The following is a 16935-nucleotide window of genomic DNA, read 5'->3' as shown; positions in this document are numbered from 1 at the left end:
GAAATGGTTATAGGAGACAACCTTGCTCAAGTGATCATGAGCTAATTCATTTTAAATTAAATGGAAGGATAAACAAAAATAAATCTGAGACGAGGATTTATGATTTCAAAAGGGCTAACTTTAGTAAATTAAGGAAATTAGTTAGGGAAGTTGATTGGACTAAAGAAATTATGAATCTTAAAGTGGAAGAGGCCTGGAATTATTTTAAGTTAAAGTTGCAGAAGCTGTCAGAAGCCTGTATCCCTAGGAAAGGGAAAAAATTTATAGGCAGGTGTGTTAGACCAACCTGGATGAGCAAGCATCTCAGAGAGGTGATTAAGAAAAAGCAGAAAGCATATAAGGAGTGGAAAATGGGAGGGATCAGTAAAGAAAGCTACCTTATTAAGGTTAGAGCATGTAGGGATAAAGTGAGAAAGGCTAAAAGTCAGGTAGAGTTGGACCTTGCAAAGGGAATTAAAACCAATAGTAAAAGGTTTTATAGTCATATAAATAGGAAAAAAACAAAAAAAGAAGAAGTAGGACCGCTAATTACTAAGGATGGAGTGGAGGTTAAGGATAATCTAGGAATGGCCCAATATTTGAACAAATACTTCATCTACACTACAGAGTTTGAACAAAAGTCAGCTTACATGAACAAAAGGAAGTATACACAATGCAATGTTCTTTCTACCAACAAAACTCTCCTGCTTTGCCAACAAAATAAAACCACCCTGACAAGTGATGTAGAACTTTTAGCGGCAAGTTATGAAGTCACCATATAGATACCATACTTGGTTACATCACAAACAGCCTCCAGGTGGAGTCCCAAAACTCTGGTCAGTGGTTCGAACTCTGCTGACCTGTTTCAAAGTACATAGGCTTCCTCCCTTTCCCCTTTAATGGTTCAGAAATTGAAATTCCACTTCCCATTTGCTTGAAATGGGAAGCTTACATCACATCTTCCCAGATGACTATGGAAGCTCCATTCAGCAAATGCTCTCCTGTTTGGAGCACACCTCAGTTTTTTAATCTGCTGGCACTATGAGAAGAGGCTATGCAGTCCCAGCTCTGCTCCAGCCATAGGAACTTTGATACATATGGTCAGATATATTGTGGCATGTTGGATAACTTGACACAGATCAGTGCTATGCAAAGATAAAATAGCTTGGCAGGTGTAGCAGAAGGCAAGGGAGACAAACTGTCACTCTGGTGTTTTATCAATTACCTACCATGAGGTTGAGATGTCCTTAACTTTGCATATTCTTGAAGTGGATGAAGGGATACAGTTGTACACAACTAGCTGTGTTTGAGTGTCCTTACATTCCCCTGTGCAGTTAAGCAGTGTGTCATATCTGTGTTAATCCACACGGATATCACAGGAATCACAGAATATTAGAACTGGCAGGGACCTTGAGAGATCAAGTCCAGTCCCCATCCTCATGGCAGGACACCATCTAGATCAGGTTTCCCAATCTATAGATCGGGACCCAAATATGGGTCACCATTACATTTCAAAAGGGTCACCAGGTGTCTCCTCAGGTGGCTTTTAAGGAGCCATTCACACATTTTTTTTGAATTGCCCTGGGTCACCAAGTCTTCCTGAATTGTCAAAATGGGTCACCATCTGGAAAAAGTTGGGAACCACTGATCTAGATCATCCCTCAAAGATGTCTATCTAATCTGCTCTTAAATATCTCAAATAATGGAGATTCCACAATCTTCTTAGGGAATTTATTCCAGTGTTTAATCACTCTGACCATTAGGAAGATTTTTCTAATGTCCAACCTAAACCTTCCTTATTGCAATTTAAGCCCATTGCTTCTTGTCCTATCATCAGAAGTTAAGGGAAATCATTCTTCTTCCTCCTTCTTGTAACACCCTTTTATGTACTTAAAAGGCGGTATGTTCCTTCTCAGTCTTCTCTTTTCCAAACTAAACAAACCCAGTTCTTTCAGTCTTCCCTCATAAGTCACGTTTTCTAGACTTTTAACCATTTTGGTTGCTCTTATCTGGACCTTGTCCAATTTCTCCATATCTTTCCTGAAATATGGTACCCAGAACTGGACATAATACTCCAACTGAAGCATAATAAGTGTAGAGTAGAGGAGAAGAATTAGTTCTTGTGTCTTACTCACAACATGCCTCTTAATGCATCCCAGAATGATGTCCACTTTTTTTGCAAGTGTCAGACTGCTGACTCATATTTAACTTGTTGTCCACTATGACCTCTGGATACCTTTCTGAAGTACTCCTTCCTAGACAGTCACTTCACATTTTGTACGTGTTAAGCTGATTGTTCCTTTCTACATGGAGTACTTTGCCCTTATTGAACTGCATCCTATTTACCTCTGATCATTTCTCCAGTTTGTTCTGATCATTTTGAATTATGACCCTAATCCTCCAAAGCACTTGCAACCCCTCCCAGCTTGGTATCATCCACAAACTTTGTAAATGTATTCTCTATGCCAGGACTGGGGAACCTTTTTTGGGTCAGGGGCTGCTGACCCACAGAAAAAAAGTCAGTCGGGTGGGGGCTGGAATGTCAGCATGGGCTCCCCAACACCCGGAGGGGGGGGGGAAGAGAGGGGAAGAGAACAAAAGAGGAGCCCTGAGCACCAGGGCCAGATCCAGGCAAGCTGGGGCCACATCTAGCCCCTGGGCCTTAGGTTCCCCAACCCTGCTCTACGCCATTAGCTAAATTGTTGATGAAGATATTGAACAGAATCAGTCCCAAAACAGACCCCTGAGGAACTCCACTTATGTCCTTCCAGTATGACTGTGAACCATTAATTATTATTCTCTGAGAATGGTTTTCCAACCAGTTATGCACCCACCTTATAGTAGCCCCATCTAGTTTTTATTTCCCTAATTTATTGATAAGGTCATGTGAAACCATATCTAATGCTTTACTAAGATCTAGGTATACCACATCTACCGCTTCTCCCTTGTCCTCAAGACTTGTTATTCTAACAAAGAAAGCTATCAGATTGGTGTGACATGATTTGTTCTTGACAAATCCATGCTGACTGTTACTTATCACCTTACCTTCCAGATGTCTGCAGATGGATGCCTTATTAATTGCTCCATTACCCTTCCTAGCACAGAAGTTAAGCTGAATGGTCTGTAGTTTCCTAGATTGTCTGTTTTTCCCTTTTATAGATGGGTACTATATTTGCCCTTTTCCAGTGTTCTAGAATCTCTCCAGTCTTCCATGTCTTTTCATATATGATGGCTAATGGCTCAGATACCTCCTCAATCAGCTCCTTGAATATTCTAGGGATCCTCCAGAAAGCTCTCTAGGGAAATGTTTCCTGCAGCTATTTGCCAATACTCCACCAAAGGTTCCTTGGCAGAGGTGCTTTGTTAACTTCCCATGTTGTAGGAAGTTTTTCCATGCCTAATAGCAATCACTTGTGCAGGGACCAAAGTGGCACAAAGGCAAGCAGCTTATGGACCTGATCTGAAACCACACACATGCAAGAGATACACCTTTGCATGCCCCTCAGGAGTTATATATCAGCTTCAATACATCCCATCTGTGGAAAATGGCGGCAGAATTTACAATATTGTTCCTAGTTGTCTGCAGTGATCCACTAAAAAAAAACAAACCCAAAACCCTTTCCCCAGGCTGAGGAGTACTCCTTCCCCTCATGCCTAACTCACCAGGTTTACGGAATCTGCCAAGTTGTGTGCTTGACAAGGGACAGTGAGAAACATTCATATTTAGAAAGAGGTGTATCTTACTACAATGATTCAATGTTGTGCATGCACAGAAAAAAAAAACATGCTCCCATTTTCTGTTTCTTGTTCTTCTGCAAATGTGGCCTCCACATCAGGAAGCAATCAAAGAGAATCAGCAAGGACATATTCTGAGAGGTGCTCCAATCCACAGAAGACAAAAAGCAAGAACAAAGGGAATGGTGGCAGACTTTAAAAAAGAAAGTAACACGAGAGGGGCAAAAAGGAGAGTCAGGAGTGAATTTTAATGTGCCAGGAGTGGTAGATAAGTGATGGAGGAGCATATGGAAATGCTGAAGTTCCTAATCATGCAACACACAGAAAGCATGCATTCTCATCCCCATTTTGGAGTGTGCTTAAAAAGCAGTTCTGTATTGGCTTCAAACTCCTCCCATACTTTCCCTGCAACTTCCTAGAACATCCCAGTATCCCATTCATGCCACCCCTCTGGACAGCTTCCAAAAGGAAGCTACACAAAGATGTAAGAGCCTACACTGTGCTTTACTGTTCTTTCCCTTCCCACCAAGCTTTTTGTGTGTACTGTTAATTGGTATTTAATACCTCCACGCTCAACCCAGAGGAAACTTTTCACCCTTACTCTCACAAATATTATGAAGCACACAGTAGGCTGCTATGACCATGGAAATATTTTCCTTGTTTGGGTCTAATACATCATAATGACAGTGCCAGTGTGCTTTGTTATCAAAGGGACAATCTATGATTATGATACACCTGCTCAGCATGTTGCTGAAGCACTCCTTGCTACTATTTAGGTTTCCCATGTAAGGCTTCATAAGTCATGGGACCAAAGAGAATACTGAGTCTCTCAAGATCACTATGGGCATTCAACAGCCCCTTCTGGAATCTTCAGATCTGAAAAGAAAGACCCTGTTTGCACACACCAGTGTTCTTGAAGATGTGTGTGTAACACGGATCACGTTTAATCACCTAATCAAGTAGTCAATGGAATTTTCATTGACTATTTGATTAGTCGATAAGGGGGGAAACTACAGAGCCTCAGTGAGGTTAATTCCCAGCCCGGGAGCTAATCCCGCCATAGCTCTGCCTTTTAAATGTGTTAAGAGCTCATGCCTGGTCCCCTGCTAGCCTCTGCCTCCCTGGAAACGGTGCTGGAGGAACAGGCTTTTAAGTCATTTCTTCCTCTTTACCCCTACAGCACCGGGTCCTGCTCCCTCCACCACAACTTGCTTCCTCTCTCTGATAGAGGCAGAAAGGGTGGGGGCAGAGAAGTGACTAGTTGAGTCACTACTCGTATGCACACTTACATCCCTAGTGTGTAATGCACCTTCCTGGACTACCCCACATTAATGTCAGTGAATTGTCCATTGTAATTCACAAACACCAGCAATATCATAGACAAGTACCCTTTTCTATAGATATATTCTGTCATAAGATGGTGTGAGATCAAAATAGGGATGCATGCGCCATCTATTGCCTGACTGCAGTTATGGATTCTCATTGCCACAAAGCCATCCATTTTTTGCACATGTTGCCAAGAGTCGCAGTTCTTTCCTAGCAGGATGTAATTAATAATGGCCTGGCACACTTGCGTTAATGTAGGCCTAACAATGGACTTCTTGACTCCAAACTGATTTGCAACTGACCGGTAGCAATCTGGATTTGACTTTGCTTCTATACAGCGATCACCATATGCTTCTCCACTGAGACAAGCTTCCGACAGTTGCAGGAAGGTGACTTTCTGCATCTGAGTTCTGCAGTCACTGTTTGTCACCCTTGGCCTGCCCAACGATGTGACTACAGAACTCAGTGCTTATTTCATGAGCCCAAAAGCAATGGTCCACTATGTGCAGCTGTTCTGTGAATACCAAAAATAATCTGGTATTGTTTTTTTCTGTAGCACAGAAAGGCACCTCTAAATCCTGTTCAAATTGAATGTTCATGATGTACTCCGTGACTACCTGTGATCTGTTCATAACAGTGACCACAATAGAAAGCAGTGTAGGATCCATTCTTTCAGAGATGGAAACCATACAGTAAACAGGGGCACTGAAAAATGCCACAAAATGCAGTCAGGAGTCCATGGAATAATGGGACCAAAAAGCAGATTATTCAATGCTAAACCTGAACCCATGATGCACTGTGATCCACTCCCCCATCCTACGACTCCTAGCTAGAGAAGGTGGTGAGAAACACAACTAACCACAGTGCACGGCTCTCAGGATTGATAGTAGAGCAACAATTGTGGACCAGAAGGTAAGTTGTGTGAACATGCCCAAATTATACCAGTTCTTGATTGCTGGCACAACTTGGATTGACAAAAGTGTGCAGTATAGACAAAGCTTAAATCAAAGCTCAACTACTTGTGGTGCTGTTTGTTGCCCACCCACTTGCATTAAATCATCCAAGTATAAGACAAGACTTCAGGTGCCCTACCCCTAGTTTTGCAGCTTTCCTTTCAGTAAAGTCTTCAAGTTAAAGCTAGCTTACATGGCAAACTAGAAAAAACACTCTAATGTTAGGTGCTATATAAATGGATAAAGGCAGAAAATATAGTTTTACACTTACAATATGCATTTTAAAGAGGGTCTAAAACCCTTCCTTTACTAAAGAGCTCTCTTTTTACTACTGGGGGGGGGGGGGGGGGGGAGAGACGGACGGACGAATGGACTTGTCTGATGAAAGGATCTAATCTATATAGTGACATCGCTGCAAAAGTGTCAAGTCAAACTATTCCTTAAAGGAGAAAAGGGTTAGAGCAGTCGTTTTTAAACTTTTGCTCTCGTGACCCAGTTGAAGACAATTGTTGATGCCCACACCTAACAATTTGACAAGAGTGTGGGCTCCGGGGTAGGTTGAGGATGAGTGCTTTGTGGTGTAGGAGGGGGCTCCGGCTGTGGCAGAAGGAGCTTACCTAGAGCAGTGCCTGGTCAGTGATGCAATGGCTGTGCTAGGGCTGGCTTCCTGCCTTTCCTGGCACCACAGACCATGCTGTGCCACAAAATCAGCAGGTTTGCAGCCAATGGGAGTGCAGAGCTAGTGCTCAGGGCAGGGCAGTGTGCATAGCTCTGTGCACTCTCCCCACTTCACTTAGGACCTGGGCCTCTTGCTCTCTGCTTCTGGGGTACAACTCAGTCTGCAGTGTCAGAACAGGCAGGTAGTCTGCCTTAGCATCCTTGCAGGTCTCCTGATCACCCTGCAGCAATGAGACCCAGTGCCTGACATTCCACAATCCAGTTATGGGTTGCAACCAACCGTTTGAAAACCATTGGGCTAGAGTATCCCATCTTGTAGTGTTACCTCTCAAGAAGATTAAACCTAGCTGAAACAGGTGGCAAACAAGGGAAAAGTGTTCTAACTACTGTACACCTTTACGTTTTGTGTAATCATACTAAGCCCTCAATTTTGAATTTTCTAAAAGAACTTAGTCCTATACGCTTTTGAATTATAAGAATCTCCCCCATACCCCCACCCAGGTGTGGGGGGGGGGGGCGCGGGAGGGGAATATTTTCTGCATCAAAATTCTCAATTTATTTCTCAATCTTATGAGAGAGAGAAAGAAGCTAGAGGGTCCTATGGATATTTGGCCACAAAAGCAAAACTGTATGGTAGCACCCCCTATAAAAGAAGGAATAGGTTTTATTTAGGGAATAAGCAATGCTTCAGTAATGGGCCAGAAACTACTTTAGGGACAAAAAAAGAAAGGGATGTTCTTCTGTAATGGCCAAGGCTGGATATGCTCTTAATCTCTCTCAAACAGCTGAATTTGAAAAGTGTATCCAGGTCACCCATCTAGGACTTCTTTGGGAACTAAACTACCCTTATCTTTAGCTGAGAAACTATGAGTAGGGTGCTGAAGTAGTTTATCTGAACTACCACACGCCAAACAACTTACATAGGTTACAGCTTAAACAAAAACCCTTAAGTACGGGAACATTCTGTGCTTATTTCAATTTCATGTCTTATGAGATTACTCCATGATTAATGGGTAAAATATTATGCTCTTTCATCTTACATCTTTTTCCGACCGATGTGGGAACATCGAAGACTGGCTGTAGTACATGTTTTCATCATGGTAGTCACTGTCGACCCCCTCTACAAACTTCTTTCTTGAAGCACCAAACATGCTGTTTGTCACCTAAACGATAAGAAAAATTATTAGTCTCTGTAAACAATAGCTTTCCAAAGAAGCAAAATGGATAAGGCAATTTATATATTAATAATCACTCCTAAAAGTGTACAGTTCGTGTTGCTACATATTTTTATTCTGTTATGCAGACACTGTTATACTAGAGAAATATTTCTCAACTACAGAATGGCATAAACATTAAATGGGTATATTCTATTACTAGCAAAATAAGTTCTGATCAAGACCTAAAGAGATACTTCCATCCCTCTTACTGGATTACTATATTTCAAGATACTTAAAACCCGAAAGCAAAAGTATTATATTAATTCTGAATAATGGAATGGTGAGCTTTGGCTAGATGAGATAAATTCTTTAGTCAGGACCCAGGCCTTCTGCAGTAGTGATGCTTTAGAGCAAAGCAGAAGATGCACCATCTGACCAAGTGTACAATGAAGATTAAGTGAAGAGAACAGTTGTTCACGGATCCCATTAGGCCAGTGTTTCCCAATTTCATTTGGCAACAGAACTCTTTTAAACTTATAAGACTGCTATTAGGGCAGTTTCTTTCATATGGAGCAGAAAAAGTAGACCACAAATAAGTAAGGATAATAATAAACAAATGCTAAACAAGGTCACAAGATCAATATTTAGTTTAATTCCACATATTTAAAAACATAAGTCACATGTAATGTGTACAAAATTTTTTAAAATCATAAAATGTTATAGTAATGGAATTCTCTCGCAGAACCCTTATTTTCACTTCGCGGAACCCCAGGGTTCCACAGAACACCATTTGGGAAACACTACATTAGGCAGTCAACTTTCCAAATTCCCTGAAACTCAAGGCTTGGTTTCGCATATCATAGCATGCATAGTTAAACTTGTACATAATAAAGTAACTGAAATATTTTCTAACTCCACTGAAGTATTTGTATACAAACTCCTAATCCATACATACAGTTCAGATCGTCAAAACTGCTGATTCCGATACCTGTTTATTTGCCCATATGCTAGACTGCAAACTGTTCTTCAACTAAAGTGTGGGGAGTGGGGTGTGTGCAGGGAGGAGTGTCTGAGGGCGTGTGCAGGTGTTTGGGGGGGAGGGGGAAGAATGGTATTCCCGCTTAGGTGGTCACCCAGAAGAGATTCAGATGCTGTTCTACTGATTAGCAGAGCCTCCACAGCATCCATAGCCGGCAGCATGCATTTCTATTGGTTGTGCACATCTGCACATGCCTCAATGCACATCATACAATTTATTCTGCACATGGGTGGAAAAAGTTAGAAGGAACAATGGGGTGGGGAGAGGAAGAAGAACAGACCACGAATGTTGTTGTGAGATAGTGTCATGCTGTCTCCAAATTCAGACAGCATTTGGAAGCAATAAGTCCTAGGCCATAGTGACTCCACCCCTTTCTCTGGCTCTGCACAGCATAGCAGTCCCATTCCTTCCTCTCTCTCACCCTGCAGCAGCAGTTTGCCTACCACAGGACTCCACATTAATGATTTGCTCTTTGTTGCCAGAGCAGAGTGGTGCACACAGCTGTCAGAGCTTTGAAAAGGGAGTTGCAAGTGCTTATGTAGCTATATGCAGGATAACAGAGTTCAAAACAGAGAGCAGAATGCTCATGGTGGTGGGTATTATGGAATACTGAGGGAGGCCAGTTATGGCAGCATAACAAATGGCAGTGTCTACACTGCCTGTTACTTCAACTTTGCTGCAAAAAGCTTCATGCCTCTCACAGATGTTTTTATTTCATAGGCAAAACAAGACACTTTTACTGGTAAAAGTAGCTTTGGAGTGTGGACACCTCCAAATTTTGTCAGCAAAAGATATCTTGTCCTCCCCCCCAAAAAAAACCCCCAAAAAAACAGAACTATTGTGTACACAAGGCCTAAACAATGAATTTTTAGAAGAACACTGGATTGTGTAAATACAATTAGTTGCTTCAATTGGCTTGCAAGGATTCAGCAACATCAACACTTTTTTCTGAGCGATTTGGTACATCCACAAAAAGGACAATTAAGCAACTACGGCCACTGTACTTCTAAATAAGAGTGTACATGGGGTGATGGGAGGAGGCACAGGGTGGCTGCCAAGAGTTATTGCATTTTAACTTCACATCTTTAATTAGTCTGAACTTTGAACATATGCCACTGACAGGTACTTACACTGTTTGATCAGTGATTGCAGAGCCAGTACTACACGACCATGTTTTGACCACATAACTATGTTGGTTAGGGTTGTGAAAAGACCATACACCTAGCTGTTAGCTATGCAAGCAGTAGCCCCAGAGTAGATACAGCTATGTGGCATAGCTATTGTCTATTGAGAAGATGGTGTTACTGTGTGGACAGGAAAACTGTCTGGTAGTACACATTCCATCTAACACAATGAGGTTCTGCTACTATTTCTATTTGGGCAAAGCACTGATAGTGTAGGCAAAGTCTATGACTTACACTGTTTCTAAAAACAGGGGGTTTTGTGGAGTATTTTAGCTAGATGCTCCCTCTATACAATGAAGCACTATGGGAACTGAAGTGTATTCTTGGAGTTGTAGGCAAACAACAGAATTTCAGACTACTAAGTACTGCCAACCATTCTCAGTGTGAATCCCAGCATGGATTACACCATGGAATAGCAGTGATGGTGCCTTACATTAGCACTTCATTTTATAAGGAAGTCAATATACGAGACAGTCAGATGACTGCTGAAGATCATTAACTAAAGTGGAAGGAATCAGGGGCATTAGAAAATACTGAAATTGTCATCACTGTGTTCTGCTCAAGAACCTATAAGCAGAAGAAAGAACTGATGAAGCAGCCTAATATTAATACACATGTCCCACACTTACTAACCACAATGCTGGCCCAAAAGACATGCTAGTTTTACACCATGTCCTAGTCTACAGTTAGCAAACTTCTAAACGAGAAAAAAAAAATGTCTACTGTTTCTATGCAGACTGTTGTTGAAATATTTTGGTGAGCCTACAGAATTGAAAACATTAGCTTGTGTGAACAAGAAAATAACTATCACTTGTAAAGGCTGACTACAAACGTAGAATAGTGCTCGCTGACACCATGTCTCAGAGTAATTATAACACAACTGTCTTATAAATTATAACACAACTACCATAAAAGGGAGCAACTATTAGAAATATCCTTAAAGTAGAAAGATGGTCCGAGAGCAAGAGGGTTTCACCAGCCATGGTGAAGCTAACAACAAAACTCACTTATTCTCAAGTCACAAAAACCATCAGAAAAAGCTAAACAGAAAGGTTACTTATCCATTGTGATGCAGTCCCTGGTAGATCAAAGAGCCCAGTCAGCTACAAGTGCATGACGGACATATACTTGAACTCTGGCTTTTACATGAAGAATCACAATGAAAGAGACACGTGCCATCAGATACCAAATAAATTAACAGAGGAAAATAAGGTATTTCATCCTACAGGTTGAGCCTCTTGGGTCTGGCACTCTCTGGTTTGGCAATACCCATGGTATGGCATAATTTTAGCTAGTCAGATGTCCACTTATGAGCGTGGCCAAGTTTACCACAGTCCCATAACATTTGTTTACAGCCACCAGTCCTGGGTCTCAGTCTTCTGTGCTGTGTTTAGCTCTAATTTACTCGTAAATGTCTTTTAAGAGCCCTCTAAACAGTGGAAGTGCTAATAATGATGCTAGATAATAACGAGCTCCCGTGGTTAGGCAAATTCTTTGGTTCAGCACCCAGTCACATTCCGAGAAAGGATGTTAAGAAGCGGGTATTTAACTAATTGTGTAGTAGATAGAATTTTTATCAACTACACAATTAGTAGATGGGGGAAGCCGGGATTGCCCCATGGAATACCTGACGCACCAGAGACAGGGGTGGGGTGAGAAAAACAGGACCTTAAAACTTGAAACACCACATTGTGGACAAACTTGTGAAGCTGAAATGCTTGAGACGTACTGTCCACACTATATAGCAGCAGCCATCACCAGTTCAACCTGACCACTGCTAATAGGCTAATGTGTCCCAGCCAGACCATAAAATTTAGTATTAGAGAGTTTACAACCTAAATTTTCCAAGTCAGCATTTGCATATCATAAAACAAAATGGATTCTCTAGATCGGACTATGGCCTTCAGCCACTACTGTAACATGTTCAATAATATGAGCTTATATGATGTTTAGACACAAAGCATTGTTCAAATATTACAAGCTTGAAGTATTGAAACCAACAGCCATTTGCACGCTCTTTTCACTGAAGGATGATAGCCACAGCACCACAAACAAAAAAAACAAGGGGCAAGTGGAGAGGATGTATGGAGAAAAGGGGAACATTTCAGATCTCAACAAGAATCCCTTGTTCGTAAGCAAAACAAGTATGTTTTCAATGAGTGTTTTGTGCAACAAAGTATACTGCTGCATCTGAACACTTTGTCAATAATTATGACCAGCAAATGCCTTGCTAGGATAGTTTAATGTTGGTGATAAACATATAAACTTGTCTTCAAAAATTTAAAAAAGATCTCCTCCCTCATCTCCAATTATTTGAGATTTCAATTAAATTATATTAGAGTTTAGCAGCCTCAAGGAGATAAGTAACTGGTTTAGAATAATAAAACTAATTCTCTTTTTAAAATTTCTGTTTTTCAATATTGTTGCCGATATCACCAATGCAGATTTGGTTTATTTTTTTTTTTTTAAACAGTACATTAAGAAATCTTCTTGTAGAATTGAGGATTTAAAAATCTCTTTTTGCAAAGCAACACATTTCTATATTATATATATTAACATTGCTTAAATTCTTCTATTCCCCTTAACAGCTCCAAAAACCTGTATTTGTGATACAAATGTTATTCTGTTTTGGTCTGGACTAAGTGTTTAAAAGAAAGAGGTTAGTGATATCCCCTCTTCCATCTTGTCTTTCGCAAAGAAAAGGGCATTTGCCAGAAGGTGCTGTCTGAAGTACAGATTGCACTTCTATAAACTGAAACTATCTGGTCTGGCAACATCCCTGGTCCAGAAGGCTCAACTGGGCTGCGGGAGGTGGGTGGAGGGAAGGGAGCCAGCAGCAGTGGTGGAGGGCCAGAAATGACCTCACCTGGTCTGGCAAAATTCCTCATCCAACTTATAGTGGCACCCCCAGTTTAAACCGTGGTTTAACATCTGTCTGAACTTGTCTAGTTTTCATCAATAGCTTCCTACTAGTCACAAACAATTGTTCAGTAGACATATCTAGCTAACCAGTTAAAATTTATTCTAATTATTTCTGCTGGAAACATTAATTTGTCCTTATAAAAATTCATATTCAAGTGTTTGCTTAATGGATTAAAGTACAATAATACAAGTATGAGTCCAATTCAGGGAGTTTAAAAGCCACTGAATCAGGCTGCAAATCAAGTCAGAACAAAGCATTTGTAGCAATCGAAGCCACTTTTACCAGCCAACATAAATAATTTATATTTTAAGTAAATAAAATTGTGGTTGACCATCTTGTTCCTTAGTGCAAATAATAAATCTAATTTGATGCAACTCAACAGCAAAGTATCATGTAATAAAAATTAAGGGGAACATATACAAACCTCCTTTCAGATTGTGAACTTTCTAGCACAGGTTATAACCACCACCACAAATACAGGGTGTCCCTGCTATAAGTGTCCCCGGAATACAATGGTTCCACACTAGTGTCGTTGATGCTTATGGGAACTATTCCGTTTTCAGTCCTCCCATTCCCCGTTTTAAAACCTCCCGCTGTCATGCAAAAAAAAAAAAAAAAAAAGGGGGGTGGGGTGGGGAGGACAAAAAAAGACCAGTTAGTGCAAATTGAAGTCAGCCATGGGAATAAAAATTCCCCACTTTACGTATTTTCGCTATATGTCCACTTTTTTTTTAAATGTATCTTCGAAGTATAGCAGGAACACCCTGTATACGCTTAAAAATGATGAAGCGGGACAAATTATCATTAGAAGAATAGACAAGTAAATACAGGTTGAACTCTACAATTTGATAAAAATTACTTTTCTACTTCATAAAACTCTTAAAATAACTGTATAGCTTGTTTCTGTTTGTCTAATTCACAGATTGAATTTATGTCAAGTTTTGTTTTAAGTATGCTGAGTCTCAAGATATAGCCTGTGTATAAGACTACACTGTGTTTCTTTTTAGAGAAGTAAGTATGACAACTAAAGTACTTTCAAAGTCTACATAATATCACTCCAGGCAGAAATTTGAAATTAGTAGGCATCCTTCGATCCTGAAGGATCATGGGTTCGCACCCCTGTTGGACTGATTCGAGCAGCATCTTCTGTGGCTGTGCAATCCAATCCGGGAATGGCAGTTCTTTCCGCACTGTGAGCAGCAGTAGGCAGATGTCACTGGTATCACGGGCACGGATCTTCCTGAAGGCTCTCTTATCTGCCGCTTCCTTCACCAAGGTAGTTTCATATGTAGCAAGAGCTTCCTTCACTCCCTGTTTCCAGGCATACTTGTCTAAGGTGAGCGAATGCCAGGTGTTCGCACTGATAGAAAGAGGGCTGAGGTCATGCTTGCACGTGTCCTTATAGCGCAATTTAGGTCACCCTTTCGGCCTCTTTCCAGACGCCAGTTCGCCAAAGAGAAGGCCCTTCGGTATTCGGCTATCCAACATACGTGAGACATGGCCAAGCCAGCGCATACGCCTCTGTTTGACAAGGGTGAACATGGAGACGGTGCCCGCCCTCTCAAGCACTGCGCTATTGGGGATCTTGTCCTGCCATGCGATACCGAGTATACACCTAAGGCAGCGCATATGGAACGTGTTGAGCCGCTGTTCTTGTTTTGAGCACAAAGTCCATGTTTCACTGACGTACAACAGTGTGCTCAAAATACAGCCTGTGTCGACCTGCACCTTGGTGTGTACAGTGAGCTTATTATTGGCCCATACTCTCTTTGTCAGCCTGGAGAACGTTGTGGCGGCTTTTCCAATGCGCTTGTTAATCTCGCTATCAAAGGACAAGTTGTCAGATCGTAGAGCCTAGGTAAATAAACTCATGGACAACTTCCAGTTCATAATCCAACATACTGATAAATGGCTTGTTACCCACACTTTGGCTCATCACCTGGGTCTTCTTTAAGCTAATTGTGTGGCCGAATTCCATACATGATTCCACAAAGCAAGTTGTGAGTGACTGCAGTTCCTGCTGAGTGTGAGCAGCAATAGCTGCATCGTCAGCAAAAAGGAACTCCCTTAGACGCTTCGTAAGCACCCTGGTCTTTGCTCTAAGCCTTGACAGTTTGAAGAGGTTGCCACCCGTTCTCGTGCGGAGAAAGATGCCCTCTGTAGCAGTTCCAAAGGCATATTTGAGCAAAACTGCAAAGAAGATGCCGAACAGTGTTAGAGCCAGCCGAACAGTGTTAGAGCCTGCTTCACTCTGCTGAGAATCTCGAAAGGTTCAGATGTGGATCCATCGTATACGATGGTCCCTCTCATGCCATCATGGAAGGCCCTAACAATGCTGAGCAGAGCTGGAGGACAGCCGATCTTAGCCAGAATCGCGAACAGACCTTTTCTAAATGCGCTAACAGTACCCTAGTCTCAGAGCTGTATGGGATACTCTGCTAATGCTGGAGAGAAGGCAGCATACCGCAAGATACGAGGGATGCTAACATTGTTACTGTCTACAAGAACAAGGGTGACAAAAGCGATTGTAACAACTATCGCGGCATCTCCCTTCTCAGCACCGTGGGGAAGCTATTTGCACATGTTGTGCTGAAAAGGCTCCATGCTCTTGCAGAGAGAGTCTACCCTGAGTCTCAGTGTGGTTTCAGAGCTGAACGGTCCACCATAGACATGGTTTTCTCTGTTAGGCAACTACAAGAAAAGTGCAGGGAACAGAACAAACCTTTGTATATTGCTTTTAAGTTTGAAATGCAATACTCATTACTCAGGAGATATTTTTCTTAATTTTTAATCTCAGAAGTTATAGGAGCACAGAAATTAATCATTTCAGAATGGTTTTCCTTCCATGCACACAAAAAAAGTATATTTACAAGTCATTACTCCAAAGTGATATGCAGTCTACTAAAATTTTGTAAAAGTAAGAAAAAAGCAACTTTTCTATAGGTGCAATAAGTTTTTCAGTGTCATAATAATAAATAGCAGCCATATGGATCCAGTACAAGAGCTATAGAAGTCCCTATGGCAAAGCTCTACAGAAGTGTACTACTGAACCGGATATAAAAAAAATGAAACATCTATTGAAAAAAGTTGAATCATTCCCAACATAATATAAAAGGACGCTCAAGAGAATCAGTACTTCATTAGAATACAAACATAGAAATTCAAAATTGGTGCAGATGTGTCATTTTACTGAACTTCGGCCATGTATATTTATAAGAGTGTATTTAGTTGTTTTCATACTTTAGGTTCTATAACAAGTACAGCAAGCCATCATTTCAAACAAAGATCTCCTATACGATATTAATTGCGTCTTCTAAAAATCTGATTTTGTTGTCCTTCACAATTATACAACAAGATAATGAGTTACATTTTCTCTGTGGTTAAAGTAAACTACATGCAGAGTTAGTATCTTCTAGTCTCCTATTGTTCTCAGGGGAAACTTCAAAGTCAATCTTGATTAAAGCAAAAGATAACTGAGTAACTAGTGTGCATGCACACAAACACATACACCTCACTGATTCTTCAACATCTTGCAGTTTATGTAGTCACACAATACTTTTACATTCATTCTTGTACACTTCCATTCTGATCTGGTAACATTTTATATCTACAGTAAAACTCTAATAGTCCGGCATCCAATTGCAGCACTCCCGATAGTCCAGCATCAAAATGGCAAGAGCCTAGTGAGTGAGCTTCGGCAAAAAGCGAGTCACAAGGCAGCAGCAGCTGAACCGAGCAAAAAGGGTAAAAAAGGGTTAAAAAAACTAAAACATTACAGTATACTGTATAAAGTACGTACAATAAAAAGGGTTAAAAACACTTTATATACATTTTATAGTCCCATTTTATAGCACCTCCTGATAGTCTGGCATATCCGATAATCCGGCACCACCTACGTCCCAAAGTTTCCGGATTATTGGAAGTCTACTGTACTTTGTACATATATAAAAGGATATCACAA

General features: G+C 41.0%; 1 protein-coding gene across 6 annotated transcripts in view; it reads right to left on the bottom strand.

Moving 5' to 3' along the window:
• The window catches only part of CNOT2 (CCR4-NOT transcription complex subunit 2), a 132793-nt gene that overhangs the window by 45125 nt on the left and 70733 nt on the right, over window positions 1-16935 (bottom strand). For all 6 annotated transcript variants that reach the window (XM_075931731.1, XM_075931743.1, XM_075931736.1 and 3 more), the window contains one exon: window positions 7712-7834. In XM_075931731.1, the coding sequence (XP_075787846.1) occupies window positions 7712-7822 (111 nt within the window). In that variant the 5' untranslated portion in view covers window positions 7823-7834. The remainder of the gene's footprint in view (window positions 1-7711; window positions 7835-16935) is intronic.

The sequence above is a fragment of the Pelodiscus sinensis genome, chromosome 1 (genome assembly GCF_049634645.1).
Source record: "Pelodiscus sinensis isolate JC-2024 chromosome 1, ASM4963464v1, whole genome shotgun sequence".
Classification (NCBI taxonomy): domain Eukaryota; kingdom Metazoa; phylum Chordata; order Testudines; family Trionychidae; genus Pelodiscus; species Pelodiscus sinensis.
Note: the sequence above shows the minus strand (reverse complement) of the source record. Positions and strands in the feature narration are given on the sequence as shown.